Genomic DNA, 16,729 nt, shown 5'->3' on the forward strand with positions numbered 1-16,729 from the left:
ACTTTTAAAGTTGTGCACCAAAAGTGATAGATCCTCTAAAGTCGTGGGACCAAAAGTGAAATTAATTCTTTTCTAAATAAATAAAAAATAAAAGGCAATTTGATAGCAGTAAAATAAAACTAATACTCTATCTGTCCCTTTTTGCATGCTTTATTTATTATTTATAGGTTAAATTAACTCTCTTTTTTTGTAATTTTATTTATTTTTAATTTTTTTATATTTAATAATATTTTTAAATAAATAAATTTAATATTATAAAAAATTGGTTCAGTTAATTGAGGCAAACAAAATGAGACGAAGGAGTATAATTGTTTAACGTTTAGCGCCACCCTTCAAGCTTCCTTCTTATAAAAAGACGATCCCATTTCTGAACTCTTAACTCTCGTCAAGCTCGTCCCCAGAAAACGATAGCGTCTATATAACTATCCTGGAGTACGGTCTGCATCCTATATTCTCTCCGGATTTCCGTACTATACTCCGGCGCTGTTCCGCCGGCACCGGTTCACCGGAAAACCGCCATTTTCCTGCGAGCATTTGAGCTTCCGGAGAAGGGAAGTGAAATGCATTAGAGTCAAAACGAGGGAGATTTTCTCTTTGTCCATTGAGATTTATTTATTTATTTATTTATTTGAGAGATTGTGTAGAAATTTAGAAAGGTTTGCAATGGCGCGAATGTGGTGGTTGTTGGTATGGGTTGCCGCGGCGGTGCTGTGCGAAGCGACGCCGTTTGTTACCGGGCGGGAGCGGGTGCACCGAAACGCGTATGCTACCATGATGTACGTGGGGACTCCCAGGGATTACGAGTTCTACGTCGCGACACGTGTCATGCTCCGATCGCTGGCGCGGCTCGGCGCCGATGCCGATATCGTCGTCATTGCCTCCATGGACGTTCCTCTTCATTGGGTCCAAACCTTGTAAGCTTCTGATCTCTTTTTTTTTTTTTTTTTTTTCCTCCACTTTTGGTACGGTTATTATCGTGTGATGACGAGACCATCAATACTCAAGTAGTCGGTCTAAAAATATTGAATACTTTTTTTTTTTTTTTTGTCGGGGAATATATTACTAACAAAATCATGGTTGGGTTTGTCGATAGGTAATTCATGAGTACGGAAAGAATGAATATAAATTTATATTAAAATAATAGAATTGATTAATTCACTGAACAATAAACGTTTTATTAATTTAAATTATTAAGCACAAAGAGTCACTGCTGCTGCTAAGAGACACTACAACTTATAATGAAAAAGTAAAGTAATCAATTTAAAAATATCATGTCATAAAGAAATTGGAAGGGACAATTTTTTATAGGTAAATAACGTTACTCTTTCGTATAATTACAAATTACATAAAAATATTATAAACTCAAGAAGTCAAATTAAAAATGTATAAAATATATTAAAAGAAAGATTTAGTTTAACCCATGAACAATAGATGAGATATGTAAAATAGAACAAAGAGGTTACTATCATAGATAGAAAGATGATGATGATTATTATTATTTTTTGATGAGAAAAGATGATGATAATTTTATAAACAATAAAAGTAAAAGTAGTATTTTATTACTTGGCACTGTAAAATATTTCGAATAATATAATATTTGGTTTAAAATGACGTGCTTTTTTATTTTTATTTTTTAATTTTATTTTCTTGATTGTTGGAACAAAGTGTTGGGGAAAATACGTGGATTTCGCATAATGCTAGGAAATCGGCATCAGATGCGTTTTGTTCGGGTTAATTTAGGATTTTGTCTTTTTAGAATGAAAAAAAGGGAAGAAATTCCTTGTAAGTCTCGAGCTCCAATTGATGGATATGATTGTGCTAAGCAGGTCCACTATGAAACGGATATTGAAATCATGCCATTCAGGGGTGTTTTGTTGGAAGTAGGGAAAGAAATTGTAATTCTGTAGGGAAAAAGAATAAGATGAGAATAAAGTAGAAATTCAAATTACAGAATTTGGTATGCAGTGGAATAAAGTAGAAATTCATATTACACTGCTTGATATGCAGTAATTAGAATTCAGCATTTTGAGGGAATTACAATTTGACGGAATTGCAATTCCTTCCAATCAAACGGCGTAATTGGACCTTTCACAAAATTACAATTCAATTACACCCAAATTACATTCAACCAAACACTCCATTTCTGGTGCAAGCATTCTAGATGGTGTTTTTTTTTTTTTTTTTTTGAAAACCTAGATGGTGCTAATATCACTATACCAGTCACTTTCTATTCAAATTATATCACCATTCTAACTTACCTATCATGATGTGTGTCTAAATAACTTAGTACGGCAATATCATATCACAACTGTAAATTATCTATTACGGTGTGAGTCACGCTCTATTTATTAATCTTCATCGTAATCATAGTTGTTCATACTGTTGACAGCTGTTTCTAAGTCTGATTGCTTGGAGTGGTTTTCTAACTCTCCATACTTAGTTTAATGAAGTGATTTCTTTATAATAATAAAAAAAAAACATTGAAGAAGTTTTCTTGATTGTTGAACTTTTATATATATATTTTTCCCTTCCCATATCAACTTTCAAGCGCAGTTGGTGCAGCTGGATAGGTATTAGGGAAAACTGTTTACAGTGGCAAAACAAGTTGGGTGAGTGATGAAGCTGTTTTGTGTAGAAAGTGGTGGGAATAAAAATATTAATTAGATAATTAAGCCACAACTTTCCCAAGTGGCCTCACCAGAAAGCTGCTTTTTATAATTATCAATATAGTTTTATCTGTTAGATGGTAGGACGGACGGACTTAATTTGGTTATTATAATCACCTTTTGGAGCATTCCTGAATTGGTCGCTTCTGGGAATTCTTTCTTTAGTATAAGTGGTTCCCATTCCTTCTGATTCTGGTGCTCAATGGTTCAGTATTTGGCGATAATATGGGGATTATGTTCAAAGTGGCAAATTCTATACCAGCATTTGGTCCTGTCTACTGAGTTATTGAGTTACCATAATTTACATTCTTCCAAATGTTCTATCGAGCCAGGGTATGGGGGCCTTTGGGGTTGGAGATTCAACATTTTGGGAGAAGATACCTTTGGCTTTGGACGATCAGGTTGTGATTGTAAATTTATTCTGTTTTTGGGTCTTATCAAGCGAGCAAAGCCATGGAAATGAGGGCAATGAATGAATATTCCTTGTTGCCTCAATGTCTTATGATGTCTACCTTAGCTTGCTTTTTGATGGTTGATTCTTATTCTTTGTCTTAGATATCATCAGAAAACAGAGCTGGCAGTTAATAAGATATTGTGCCGGCCAATCACATCAAACTTATCAACACAACTACACTTAAAAAAATATATCCATTTGTTATTGGCTTTAGGTCATCAATATTGTTTATTGCAATTTTTAATAAGCAATTATAAGTGCAGTCCCTTGCCTTGGTGGGTCAGACTGAATGGCTTTTTAACTATCAACTGCCCCTTGCAATGTGTATTCTACTATTCTTGCTTGATATCACTTTTAGAACGTTTGATTGGGAGGAAGGAATTAGAGAGGAATCGAATTATATTTTGGTGGGAAAAGAATAAAATGAGAATTTAAATTACATTATTTAATAGACATGAATGAAATGATTGAGAATTGGAAGGGAAAAAATGAATAAAGACTAAAATACTCTTATATAATAATAATATGATAACAAATAGAAGGGTAAAATAGTCATTTACCATGGAATTTCAGTTTCACAAAGTGTAGAATTGCAATTCTTAGGCGGGATCCTAGGAATTGTAATTCCATGGTTGGAGGGAATTACAACCATATTACAATTCCATGGAGTTTGGTAGGAATGGAATTACAATTTCATCCTATAGAACACCTATTAGTATTTGTTAAGAGTCTTACATTGAAAAAATAATAGAGAATATATATGTTTATAAGGCTTAAATTAAACTAAATAATTGATTAGACTCAATTTTTAGTATGGTTTAGTTCAGGTGTATTATAGTAAAGTTGAGTTAAGTGACTCAGCATTTCTAATGCACCAGGAACAGAATTTTTGTTTCGATGGTTTGAACTTTGAACCCGCTTTATGAACTTGGTAGTACTAACTAAGTTATTCAACCTGTCCTCCACACTAAAGCAACAGAAGATTGTTAAATGAACAATCTGTGAAATAACAATGCATTCCACATGTGATGTGCAGTGAACAGGAAGATGGGGCAAGGGTAGTGAGTGTCGAGAATCTGAACAATCCCTACAAAACCCAGAGCAATTTTGATTGGAGATTTAAGTTAACCCTGAACAAGCTCTATGCCTGGAGCCTAGTGGATTATGAGAGAGTTGTAATGCTTGATGCAGACAACCTTTTCCTTCAAAACACGGATGAGTTATTCCAATGTGGCCACTTCTGCGCTGTCTTCATTAATCCCTGCGTCTTCCACACCGGGCTCTTCGTATTGCAGGTAAAACTGGCTCTGATACCAAATTGAAGCATGTGCTTTTAAGCTGATAGTTAGATTGCACATTTATGTTTATATATTATATATGCTCAACACTACAGAGAACAAAAGAAAAGTCTTGATTGCTAAAGTGTTGTGAATTGCAGCCATCAATGACAGTATTCAAGGACATGCTTCATGAGCTGAAGGTTGGGAAGGAAAATCCAGATGGGGCAGACCAAGGTTTTATTGGGGGATACTTCCCGGATTTACTCGATAAGCCGATGTTCCACCCTAATCCAAATGGCACCAAGCTTGAGGGGCAGTACAGACTTCCTCTGGGCTACCAAATGGATGCTTCTTATTACTGTAAGTACTACAAGTCATATTCTTTTTCAGTGTTTATTGAACCATTACTCATTCTGAACTTCTTTTGAACTTTAGATCTCAGACTCCGTTGGCACGTTCCTTGTGGACCTAACAGTGTCATTACTTTCCCTGGTGCACCTTGGCTAAAACCGTGGTATTGGTGGTCATGGCCTGTCCTTCCTCTTGGCATCCAATGGCATGAACAACGGCGCCAAACTATTGGGTAAGCAAAAAAAAAAACCTTATATTTCTCTGGCTTATGAATGAAAGAAAGACATATGTCACGGGCCTAGAGTCTGGCATAGCGCCCAGCACCCTTGCAGTGTCCTGGCCCCTCCTACTCACCTTACCCTCATATGGTGCCAAACTGGTTTCCCGCCCCCTACCATGGGCTCATCAAAGGAATTGACAATAGCTCCGACCAGTTGTGCCCTTCAAATTGCTTTGGTTCTCTTCATAGTCAAGTCCAAAACTAGCCACAAGCTCCCCGAACTTAACCTGGTCAGCATGCCTAACTCAGCCAGACCTTAGTGTCTATGGTAGAACTACTATTGATGCTATTGTCGCCCCTACCCATTTTATGGCAAGCTAAGTTGGCCTGTTGGGTATGAAATATAGATATGTTCATTCATTTATGGCAAGCTACACACATACTTTATTCATTTGATAGCTAATGTGTTGATTATCTGATATATAGATATGGTGCTGAGACGCCTATTGTAATCATCCAAGCTGTTCTATACCTAGGAATCATGGCAGTGACACGAGTAGCGCGCCCCAATCTCTCCAAGCTCTGCTATCGTCGAGAAGACAGCAAGAGCGTCTTCTTAATAAGGAGTGGCCTTAAAATGATTGCCATATGGTCCATCCTTGCAGCCTACATAGTCCCATTCTTTGCTATCCCTTGCACGGTTCATCCACTCGTGGGGTGGAGTCTCTACTTGCTCGGGGTCTTCTCGCTCTTGTGCATAGCAGCGAACGCGTTCCTCTTGCCAATGCTTCCCGTTTTAGTCCCGTGGCTCGGGTTCCTTGGTGCCCTTCTGGTGATGGCATATCCTTGGTACTCTAATGGGGTGGTGAGAGCTCTAGCTGTCTTTGCATACGCTTTCTGCGTGTCCCCGGTTGCCTGGATTGCCTCGGGGAAGATCTTGGCTTGCCTTAACGTGTCGGTGGAAAGGGAAGGTTTCTTGCCCAGGCTAGCTGAATCTGCACCATCTTCTGGCTTTAACAAGCTGTATTGACAGTCTGGGAAGTTAGAGTTTTGACTGTAAGTGTGAGAAATGAGAGTTTTTGACAGTCTGGGAAATGAGAGTTCTTTAGATGAAGGTTTAACTGTGCTGTGATCCTCAACCTGTACATACAGGCACTGACTATGATCAATGCATTGATTATTTTTGTAATTTCTGCAACTATTACACAGATTCATCAAATTTTAATACAGTATATAATAATGATTGATTTTTTTTATACTTTTGGTCCAACGACTTTAATTTTGCAATATTTTCATATATAATTCTCAACTATTTATTTTCTCAATAGTAATCATTACTTTTAAAAATAATATATAACTTTAGTCATTTCAGCAAGTTTTTTGACCAAACACTACCTACAAATTTGTCAAAAAATAACAATTCTAGTAATATTTAGCTGAAATTTATTGAAAGAATTAAAAGTGATAAACAAATTGTAGTCAATTGCTTGATAATAAAAAGGAATAAAGATGAAATTAACAATTGAATAACATAAAAATACAACTGAGTTATCTAACTCAAAAAATTGCAATTGACCCCTTGAATAAGCCAAATTCGTGTAATTGGTTCAAAATCAAATTATGTTTACGTTAATCTTTAATTTTTTAAATATTCAAATGTAATAAATTAAACAGAACCCCAACTCCCCTCCCCTTCATATATGGCTAGAAGAGGCTTTTCTCCATCAATGGCACGCAGACAAAGGGAAGGAGGTTGGGGTTTTAATTTTTAAAATAAATTGTGTAATATTTAAAATTGATTTTAAAAACTTTATTTAATTGTTAAATTTTAATATACATATGAGTGATTAATCTGGAGAACAAATTAATTTTAATTCAATTTTAGGGAACTAATTGTAATTTTTTGGGTTAAATGGCTCAACTATATTTTTATATGTAATTTAGTAGTTAATTTGACTTTTATTCTCATTATTATTAAAAATAATAATAAACTATTAGTGAGAATGTTATAACAAGTTGAAGAATTAAGTTTTCAAAAAAAAAAAAAAAAAAGTTGAAGAATTAAAAATGGAAATTGCCCTTTTGTGATTTTTTTTCTTAGCAAAATATACGAATAAGGAGGGAATTTTAAGGAACATAAAAAGGCGTTTGCTAGGCCCAAAAAATGATGACTATAAAAGCCACCTTTTTCAAATCACACCAAATTTCTTTTACAAAAACGCTGCCCCATGCAACTCCCAACCATCGCAAAGCGCTATAAAAAGCTGTCTCTTCAACCGTCCTTTTCAATACCGGTTTTATTTTATTTTTATTTTTATTTTTATTTTATAGATACGCGTAATTGCCTAATTGGTTTGTGACTTTGTGCAACGAGTTTAATGGATTGAGAGAAAAAAAATTACTAACTAAAATATTTTTTAAATTTTCTAAAACAATTGGAGAATTGAATAAAGAAAGCAAAAAATATGTTTACTAGCACAATTTTTTCCTCTTGAGGAAGAAAGGAAATAATTTTTCAGTTAGAAAATTAAAAAACTTTTAAAGTCTTGTTAACTGAACTTGACACATAAAATAGGTCGGTGGGAGTACATTATTTAATTTAATATCAAATTAAAGTAATTTTTTGGAATAAAGTTCAAATTGGTCACTGAACGTAACCTGAAAATGCAATTAGGTCACTGAACGAAAAAAAAAATGTGCAATTAGGCCACTGAGCACTCCAAAAAGTGCAATTACGCCACTGAACACTCTAAGTGTATGCAATTTCACCGAATAACAGGTTACTATCAATTTTAGCAGGTTACTTGCTTACATGGCAGCTGAGTTGGCATTTTTAATAAATTTTAAATAATTTTTACTAAATTTTAATAATAAATTTTAAAAAATTCAAAAAAAAATTTAAAAAAAAAGTTAAAAAAAAAAAAAAAAACGACCGGCCATCCCGTAGTTTTTTTTTTAATTATTATTAAAAAAAATTAAAAATTATTAAAAATGCCAACTCAGCTGCCATGTAAGCAGGTAACCTGCTAAAATTGATGGTAACCTGCTATCATGTGAAATTGCACGTTTTTGGAGTGTTCAATGTTGTCATCGCAAACCGCATCCTAGGCTCCCAGCGGGGCAACATTATACACCCGAAGACCAATATTATGGGATAGGGCCTTCTTCGCCAAGATGTCTGCAACCTTGTTATGCTCCCTATATATGTGGCCAAACTCCACAATTAAAACTTTCATATATATCACTTGAAACGACACATCCTTCAGTTTACCTTCATATGCTATTGTTACTTTTATATTGCCGGTACATTTTAAACGATCTTTAATTAAATTTCACTTTTACATTTTAAAAATGTAGGATTGTTTTTTTTTTTTTTTTTTTTTTTGAATACTAGTGTTAAAAATGTAGGATTATTCGTTCAAACTATACATACATTGTTGTTTAAAAAAATTTAATTTAGCTTATCTTAATCTAGAAACCATTTTAATTTATGCAAAAATTCTTTCAATGATTGATATAATTATATGGTTGGTGTTGAGCTGGGGAGTGTATAAAATAAACCCAACATATCTGAAAGTCAGAAAGGCTATGTTGTGAACAGTAGGTTTCAATAATAATGTGTTAGCTAGGGGTCTGAGAATTCTACAAAAGTGCAGGGATTTATTGTACTACATTGTTGTCTCATTTCTTTCCCGTGAACCTATAGTGTTTTACCAAATAAAATAAAATAAAATAATAACCCTTATACGGGCTTAGCTCACCGATTTAGTAGGGAGTATTTGAAAGAAGAAATCAATATTCAAACTTCAGCAATAGTAGTGAGGGATTATGTCTAAAGTGGACAGACACAGATATTTGGTCATGTTTGTCCAACTGTTGAGTTACCATGATTTATCTCATCCCAAACGTTTTGTCGGACTGAGTTGAGGATTTAACTTTTTGGTAGAAGAAAAAATAAAAAATAAAAAAATAAAAAAATAAAAAATAAAAACCCTTTGGTAGCTTTTTACAACGTTCGGAAATGAAAATACATATACTGACTTAATGTGAACTACGTAGGGCCAAACATCCAATGAATGCTATTGTTTTATTGAATAGTTTAGTGGGACTCACAAACCGCTGTCTGCATATATATATATGCTACGTCGTTGTTATAACCTATAAAATTAAGTAACGTATTTGGCCATGCCTGGACCATCGTGCATATATCATATCGCTGCATGCTCACATGTATGCCACTTTACCACCCCCACAACTTATATATACAAACCAACGTTGTTACGTTACCGTTTTATCGGATGTAGCTAACCATGTTTGGTATTATATATACTATTCTCACTCTCCCTACCTACTAAAAATAATTCTGATTTCAAGGTGTTTAGTAAATAGTTGTACTGTTAGCTGATTGTGTTAGTAAATTTGACTAGTTGATAACATTAGTGTAGAAAAAGTCTGATAATAAATTAACTGTTAGTTGGTAGATTATGATTACATGTAAAATGATTTTTTCAAAAAGCTTATCGAAAAAAATTATTTTGAATTTAATTTTAGCCTTTTGGTGCAATAAGCTAGCTGTTACAGAAAAACTAATTAATCAAACATTCATATTAATTGTTTAACCAAGTCAAATAGCTAATATTTGACAAACAAGTTAAAATTTGTTAATAAGGTAATAACTATGTTACCAAACAGTGTCATTGTACGTTATTATTTATAATTACATATAGCTAGCAATTGATTATGGTAACTATAAGTAGATCGACTATTATTTTAAAGTGACATTTGTAATATTTTTAAGCTTTATAAGTAGTTGAACAATGCAAGTGTTGTTGTTGTTTTTTTTTAATAGTGATATTTTTATGTGTGTATATATATATATATATATATATATATATATATATATATATATATATATATATATTCTAAGGATACATTAAAAATCACAAGTACAGTATGTAGAACATTCATGCCTAACATACTGTATGTAAAGCTCTTTCTGCTCTTGTTTCAATCTAGCTTGCATGCCTAACCAAACTTGAAAAGTCACACCTGCTAAAACCTAAACTTTTTATTCTAAATCTGAATTTTCATGTGTTAAACTTTTTAGGTTATGTCTCATGATTGATTAATCAAAAGAACTCTCAATTAACCAATCAAATGAGTCATTTTCGATCAGATTTGTGCTTCCGGGAGACTTATATTATTATTTTTATTATTATTTTTATTTATTTATTCGTTAGTGGGGTTGCACACAAAAATGAAAAATCTGACACAAAGTTACTGTTGAGGGAGAGACAAACACAGTGTATATAGCATAAGCCTCCAAGCACTTAACTTTTGGTGGAGCAAAACCTCCACGTTATCACGCGCCGCCCTATAACTACAAAACCAGGGAACGCCAGAAAATATGACCGTTACTTGCGACGTATCGTCCCAACTATAAATTCTGCAAATTCCTCACTCCATTTCTGCAAATTTATATTAAACCCTCCCCCTCACTCTCTCTCTCTCTTTCTCTCTCTACATTACAATTTGCATTGCTTGCATGGCTGCGAATTCCCTCACTCCTCTCTTCTTATTCTTCTTATTCCTGCAATTCTTCTCGTTATTCCATGCAACGCCATCGGCGCCGCCGCCCTCGTCAGCCGGCTGCGGCGGTTCCAGTAATAATTCTAGCAGCGGGACGCACGGGCACCATTGGGTGGGGCCCTCCGGGAACCGCACCATCTTTGTGGACCTCGACGGCTTCGGCGACTTCCGTTCTGTTCAGGCCGCCGTTGATTCCGTGCCGGAGCACAATAGCATGAACGTCCTCATTCAAATCGGTCCCGGTTGCTACGTGTAGGTTTAGTATTATATCACTATATATATAACTTGTGATAAAATTAAATTATCTCACAATAATTAATGAAATATCAACATTTATTGTATATTCACAAGTGTGAGTGTGTGTGTATATACATATATATAGTGTAACTCGCATTATATATTCTAATCTTCCTTGTTTGCAATTTCTTTGAGAAAATATTTATTTTTTTAGTAGTAAAGAAAATTCGTAGTCACTGTATGAAAATGCGAATATGCATATGATAAATCTGACTTCTATATAATAGCTATTATGTAGGAGGGTTGAAACGTTACAGTCTCAATTAAAAGGGTGTTGGCAGAAATATAACTCGTAACTTTAGCTGTCAAAAAACCACGCCTCGCCTAAAAAGTCAATATGGTGTTACTAAGAGTCAAACTTGAAACTTTGTGGTTATCAAGTCAACAGTTTGATAAACTTGGTCGTGTTGTCCAAAATAGGTTTTTAGTTGTTAAGTGTGATGTAATAATTGTTTTTATTGCTAATTATTTGTTGATTGGAGTTAACATAAGGCCATAAGGGACTAAATAAATGACATTAAAAACAATTATATTATATTAATGAGTGAAAAGTGAGATAACTTTTACAAATGCTGTTTTTGTGGCGGAGTAGGGAGAAAGTGGTGGTGCCGGCGTCGAAACCGTACATAAGGTTTCAAGGCGCGGGGAGGGAGACGACGGTGATAGAATGGCACGACCGAGCAAGCGATCGCGGCCCAGATGGGCAGCAGCTCCGCACTTACCAAACGGCTTCCGTCACGGTGTTTGCTAGCTTTTTCTCCGCCAGAAACATTAGCTTCAAGGTACCAACAAAATATCAATTTCTAGGGTTTACATTTTCAACTTTGAGTAGAAAATTGATCGCCATTACTGTTTTGTATTTGAAGATTAATTAATTAGTACATATTTACTCACAGAATACGGCGCCGGCGCCGCTGCCGGGAATGCAAGGATGGCAAGCGGTGGCGTTTAGGATTTCCGGCGACAAAGCTTACTTCTCCGGCTGCGGATTCTACGGCGCTCAGGATACGCTCTGCGACGACGCCGGCCGGCATTACTTCAAGGAGTGCTACATCGAAGGCTCCATCGACTTCATCTTCGGCAACGGCCGCTCCATGTACAAAGTAATTTTTTTTTTCAATTTATCCAAATTATTAACACAATATTATATATTTTTATTTTATTAAAAATAATTTTTATTTTTTTTTGGGTGAAAATTTTGGTACAGGATTGCCAGATAAATTCAATAGCCAGAAGATTCGGGTCCGTTGCGGCCCAGGACAGAAAATCTCCCGACGAAAAAACCGGGTTCTCGTTTGTAAACTGCACGGTGACAGGAACTGGGCCGCTTTACGTGGGCCGGGCCATGGGCCAGTATTCCAGGATTGTCTTTTCCTATACTTATTTTGATGACGTGGTGGCCCATGGTGGCTGGGATGACTGGGACCACGCCAGCAACAAGAGCAAGTAGGCCCCACTTCTTATCCACAAAATCCTCTTTGCTTTTCTCAATTTTATTTTCACCCCTCCTCTATATTTAAAAATGTATTGAATTGCCTTGTAATATATATAATATTTTATTTTAAATTTGGGCTTTGGGCCACTTGCAGGACTGCATTTTTTGGGGTGTACAAATGTTCGGGCCCAGGAGCAGCAGCGGTCCGAGGAGTATCATGGGCCCGAGAGCTTGATTTTGATACGGCCCACCCATTCCTCGCCAAGAGCTTTGTAAATGGGAGGCATTGGATTGCACTTGGAGATGCCTAACTACGCATACTAAATTTCATTCATTCATTTATTCATTCTTTTTATATAAAAAAAAATCAAAAAATATATATTTCACTTATTCATTCTTATTCATTTATTATATATTAGTCATATTCCATGTAATTTTATAAATTCATAATTTGAAAGGTTTGTAATTTACATCATAATATACAAAACTCAATTCTCAATTGTTTGAACAAGCAATGTTTATCTGATTCGTGTGTTGAATGTAAAGTATACAAAATAATGTACTTTCACTCTTTCAGTACTTGTACTTTCCCTGAATATAATGTACATTTTTAATATACTAAAAGTACATTATTTGATAGTATGGTCCACATAACTATGTGGACTCTTTTTTTGTTACCAATCCAAACAAATTAGAACATCACACCTTTATGACCAATTGAAGTACAAACGTAACACAACACATACACATATCATCTCAAGTGTTTCATAACAGTAGATGAAGGCTATACATTTGGGAATATTTGGATGTTATCATATTTTTTCATATAACACCCTCATATACACACATTCTTCTCACCAGTTATTTACCTACCTATTCATGGATATGGTTGAACATGATCCCAGCCAAATGCACTTCTAGCAAGCAATGGCAATCTTACTGCACTTTCAGGTTAGAAAAGTCCGGCTACAGTGACTACAGAAGTATTTGAATAATAAATCCATGGATGCTCTCTCGACCGATAGCAGCTCCCTCAAGAAGCCTACTTCACAGTTGGACCGCTTAACCACCATCTCTTTCAGTACAGGCGAAGAAACAAAGAGTGCTTTTATTAAAGCCACACCGGCTTCCTGCTTCCACTCATAATCAGGTCTCCGAGTTCTACTTGGGACCTCTCCCATATCTATTTTTGCAAATCGGAGCTGGTCGAAGCGAAAGTTTAATGTGCTGGTACTGAATAATTCTCTGGCATCAGTTATGCGCCGTTCATAATGATGAGTGGATCCTAGCTGGAGACACGAGGAATATTTATATTATTTTACACAATTTAGAGGCTACGTCAAGATGGTTTCTAAATTTGACAAAGTGGAAAGGTGTCTGATAAAACTCACTTTAATGGAAAATTCTTTCAAATATGAAGCCTTTTGCAGAAGAATATAAAGAGCTGAAAGCTGATCAGCATCATCATCCCCAATGTTGAGTAGTGCAAGAACACTTAAAGAATCACATGAAACTATGACCTTCCCCCTAATGCGACTTGCTGCCCAAATCTGTAAACAAATATGCAATCAAGTTGTGGTATAAGTTTAACACAAATGCCAGATAGCATTACTTGGTTCATCACTATCATACTTAACGTTTAAGTGGCATTATACTTCAAGGGTTCAGTTTTCTTCAAAGATTGAAGAGAAACAGTTCCACTGTTGGCACAAAAATGTACTAAGTCCTTCAACCAGTCAGACTTCTCAAAAGAGTGTGGTAACTATGGAAGGCACAATGTATAACAATGTTGCAGGAGGCGCTAGGCACTAGTCGGGCGCCCGGGGTCCTAGGTGGTCGAGTAATTCGAGTATATCGTCTCCACTTTTCCCACTAAGAGCTGTGAGTTGTTAGACTATTATAACTCCACAAACTAGTCAACTACATAGGTTAGATGGTTCGTTGGGTACATGGGAGGAATATAGAAAAGAAGCAACCAAGTAGGCAAAAAAATACCACTCGGACGAGTTGGGGCCGACTCAGCCTAGTTGGGCGCCAACTAGGTGGAGTTAGGCGCCCAACTCAGCACTTAGGGCGCCTAGGGCTGAAATTGCCTCAGCCTAGGGGCGTCTAGCGCCTATTCGGCTGCCTAGGCCGATTTTTACAACACTGATGTATAGGAGCAACCAATTCAACCATATTAAGAAGTCATAATTATCAATTACCTTGAGGATAGAACCACAAAGAGTTAGTTTTTTGAATTGTGATAGACAACCAAGAAATTGCACCAGATAGTCAGCAACCCCCTGCTCTCTCCATTCATGGCTTCCAGGTCTCAATGTCAGGTTAAAATAAGCATCTTTCAGCTGAGGACTGCTTTTGATACGAACATCCTTGAATGATCCTTCAATACGACACGATCTCAGCATATGTGCGTTGATGTTAAGGCAGTCCCATATGCGAAAATCCAACAACTTTAACTTCTCAAGAAGTGGGCACCCTTCGATCAAATTTTCAAGTACTATAGCCTCCGTGAGGAAATTCGTTAAGCAAAGACTAACCAGTTTGCTAAACCCAACGGTTTTATTCAAATGGGATGTCCTATTGAATTCGAAAGTTAATTCCTTGATACCACTTCTTCTTAAGAAGTCTAACCAACTGGTTAAATCAGCACTTTCAATCGACCCCTCTAACATGGAAAGTGTAAACTTCTCTATATGCAGATGATGAGATAATAGGACATGATAGATGACTCTCACATTTCTTTCACCAGCAAGTGTGATAGTCGAAACATTTCTCCAATTATTTCTCCACTTTTTGGACAAAACGCTCATCTTAGCAACGACATCCATCGGGAGGCGACCTAGGATGTTGTCTAGCACCTCCCATGGCAGATTGCTTATTCTATCAACTATATCCACCTGTGAAGGCTTCTCCACCAATTCATTTCCAGCCTTTATCATCTCAAGCATCAGATCGAATCGACAATCAATAGCGTTCGTGCAAAATCGAATCTGTTAGAAGCAGGATTAGAATTCAGTAACCCTAAATTCTCAGTTTTCACAGTTTCAAAGTCAAACAAAGAATGTTGCAAGCATATGATCCAAATATTGTGGATTAAGAATATGTCAATACGCTCGCTGATCGGAAACTCAGATTCATCATAAATTAAAAACCTGAGCTCGTATGCCTTCAAAAGGTAGATAAATTGCTAATTGTATTTATTCAAACCCAAAATATATAGCTGAAGAAAAGGAAACCAGTTACAACCACCTATACACACAAAATAATAGGCCAGAATAAAACTGAGCAAACACCTAAGTCTTAATACTAATAACAATTAAGGAAAGTTCACACAAATCAAACTGTAAATATGTAATTAAAAGACAATTCAGTAAGCTTCTAAACTTAATTTCGTACCCGACTAGAAGAGAAATTAGAGCGCGAACAAGACAATCAAGAGGGAGGACCGCCGGAAAAGGGTTACCCAACTACGGTGATGAACCCTAAGTGAAAGACAGTCAGAACGCCGATGAGGATCGACCGGAAACTTGGACTGAGCTAAGCCTTGCCGAGAAGGCAAACCAGGACAGACACGAATAATGTACTCCGTAGTAAAAATGAAAATCATAAATAGAGTTACAAGTTACTGCCACTTTTTTTTTTCTTCTTCTTTCTTTCTTTCTTTTGGTTAGTTTTTAAAAACATGAATATAAATCTATTACAAATGATTTCTTATAAAATTTTAATTACTTTTTTTTTATTAGGAAGGGGGAAACCCAAATATTGCAATACAAAGTCAAAGTATGTTATACATGAACCTCCAGGAGGGGAAACCAGCTAAATCATCTTCCAGAAAGCTCAATATATCTTCCGGTGGTGAATTCAAAATATGCACTCCAAGAGGAAAGTTTCTAGAGTAGAACTCGAGGCGATCCGCGACAGAATTTTGTTCTCTTGCTATTGATACGGCTTGCCATCTTTCAAGACGACGGAGTTCTTTTTTACAGGCTTCAAGGATGTTGTGAGCTGGAGTGCGAGGGGGGCTGCTCCTTTTTATGTAGTAGATGGCATTTGAAGAATCACTCTCTATGATCAGGTTGTTGCAACTCTTGGCTACTGCTAACTGGATTCTAAAAACAAAATAAGTGTCAATACAGGTTATGTCCTTGGGTTTTTGTCCGTGTTATTATTGCTGATCTGTTTGTACATTGTGTTATCAATATTGTACATAATCTTTTTAAAGACAAAAATGTCCCAGAATATTCTGTTACTGTTAAATACCATTTGCAACCACGTTTCCTCCATCTTCCCCTTTTATCGCGTAAGAATCTGAGATTTCCTCCTTCATCGCCTAATAATCTGAGACGTTTCTTCCTTCATCCTCCTTCATCGCCAAAGAATATGAGTCTCAATCTACTATCATAATCAACGGGATAAGTTTCTCCTTCACTTCCT

The 16,729-nt window shown here is 35.9% G+C and overlaps 3 protein-coding genes across 5 annotated transcripts; 2 read left to right on the forward strand and 1 right to left on the reverse strand.

The window, feature by feature from the left end:
* The first annotated feature begins 382 nt into the window (after positions 1 to 382).
* LOC109147080 (putative glucuronosyltransferase PGSIP8) lies at positions 383 to 6,226 on the forward strand. Its single transcript, XM_019294728.1, has 5 exons — positions 383 to 914; positions 4,157 to 4,415; positions 4,559 to 4,760; positions 4,836 to 4,983; positions 5,458 to 6,226. The coding sequence occupies exons 1-5, from the start codon at positions 664 to 666 to the stop codon at positions 5,999 to 6,001; spliced, it is 1,404 nt and encodes a 467-aa protein (XP_019150273.1). The 5' UTR covers positions 383 to 663; the 3' UTR covers positions 6,002 to 6,226.
* Positions 6,227 to 10,333: 4,107 nt separating this feature from the next.
* LOC109147082 (probable pectinesterase 68) lies at positions 10,334 to 12,807 on the forward strand. 2 transcript variants are annotated; one of them, XM_019294732.1, is made up of 6 exons: positions 10,334 to 10,812; positions 11,450 to 11,639; positions 11,754 to 11,960; positions 12,065 to 12,303; positions 12,447 to 12,631; positions 12,680 to 12,807. In XM_019294732.1, the coding sequence occupies exons 1-5, from the start codon at positions 10,517 to 10,519 to the stop codon at positions 12,601 to 12,603; spliced, it is 1,089 nt and encodes a 362-aa protein (XP_019150277.1). In that variant the 5' UTR covers positions 10,334 to 10,516; the 3' UTR covers positions 12,604 to 12,631; positions 12,680 to 12,807. The 2 variants fall into 2 exon arrangements, with proteins under 2 accessions (XP_019150277.1, XP_019150276.1); XM_019294731.1 differs by having other exon boundaries at positions 12,447 to 12,807.
* Positions 12,808 to 13,031: 224 nt separating this feature from the next.
* Positions 13,032 to 15,882, reverse strand: LOC109147081 (F-box/FBD/LRR-repeat protein At1g13570-like). Of its 2 annotated transcripts, XM_019294729.1 has the most exons (4): positions 15,692 to 15,882; positions 14,497 to 15,285; positions 13,684 to 13,842; positions 13,032 to 13,581 (listed from the first exon to the last, which is right to left on the reverse strand). In XM_019294729.1, the coding sequence occupies exons 2-4, from the start codon at positions 15,241 to 15,243 to the stop codon at positions 13,240 to 13,242; spliced, it is 1,248 nt and encodes a 415-aa protein (XP_019150274.1). In that variant the 5' UTR covers positions 15,244 to 15,285; positions 15,692 to 15,882; the 3' UTR covers positions 13,032 to 13,239. The 2 variants fall into 2 exon arrangements, with proteins under 2 accessions (XP_019150274.1, XP_019150275.1); XM_019294730.1 differs by lacking the exon at positions 15,692 to 15,882 and having other exon boundaries at positions 14,497 to 15,486.
* Between the last annotated feature and the right edge of the window lie 847 nt (positions 15,883 to 16,729).

Source organism: Ipomoea nil, unplaced genomic scaffold (genome assembly GCF_001879475.1).
Source record: "Ipomoea nil cultivar Tokyo-kokei standard unplaced genomic scaffold, Asagao_1.1 scaffold1971, whole genome shotgun sequence".
Classification (NCBI taxonomy): Eukaryota; Viridiplantae; Streptophyta; class Magnoliopsida; order Solanales; family Convolvulaceae; genus Ipomoea; species Ipomoea nil.

What these genes read in the sequence shown, in the direction of transcription:
- LOC109147082 (XM_019294731.1), top strand. Translation starts at nt 10,517, where the DNA reads ATGGCTGCGAATTCCCTCACTCCTCTCTTCTTATTCTTCTTATTCCTG. An exon ending in ACGGCCGCTCCATGTACAAA is followed by an intron (nt 11,961 to 12,064) that starts GTAATTTTTTTT and finishes ATTTTGGTACAG; the next exon opens with GATTGCCAGATAAATTCAAT. An exon ending in CACGCCAGCAACAAGAGCAA is followed by an intron (nt 12,304 to 12,446) that starts GTAGGCCCCACT and finishes GGCCACTTGCAG; the next exon opens with GACTGCATTTTTTGGGGTGT.
- LOC109147080 (XM_019294728.1), top strand. Translation starts at nt 664, where the DNA reads ATGGCGCGAATGTGGTGGTTGTTGGTATGGGTTGCCGCGGCGGTGCTG. An exon ending in CTTCATTGGGTCCAAACCTT is followed by an intron (nt 915 to 4,156) that starts GTAAGCTTCTGA and finishes TGTGATGTGCAG; the next exon opens with TGAACAGGAAGATGGGGCAA. An exon ending in CCGGGCTCTTCGTATTGCAG is followed by an intron (nt 4,416 to 4,558) that starts GTAAAACTGGCT and finishes TGTGAATTGCAG; the next exon opens with CCATCAATGACAGTATTCAA.
- LOC109147081 (XM_019294729.1), bottom strand. Translation starts at nt 15,243, where the DNA reads ATGCTTGAGATGATAAAGGCTGGAAATGAATTGGTGGAGAAGCCTTCA. An exon ending in TTTGTGGTTCTATCCTCAAG is followed by an intron (nt 13,843 to 14,496) that starts GTAATTGATAAT and finishes ATTTGTTTACAG; the next exon opens with ATTTGGGCAGCAAGTCGCAT. An exon ending in TGAAAGAATTTTCCATTAAA is followed by an intron (nt 13,582 to 13,683) that starts GTGAGTTTTATC and finishes TCGTGTCTCCAG; the next exon opens with CTAGGATCCACTCATCATTA.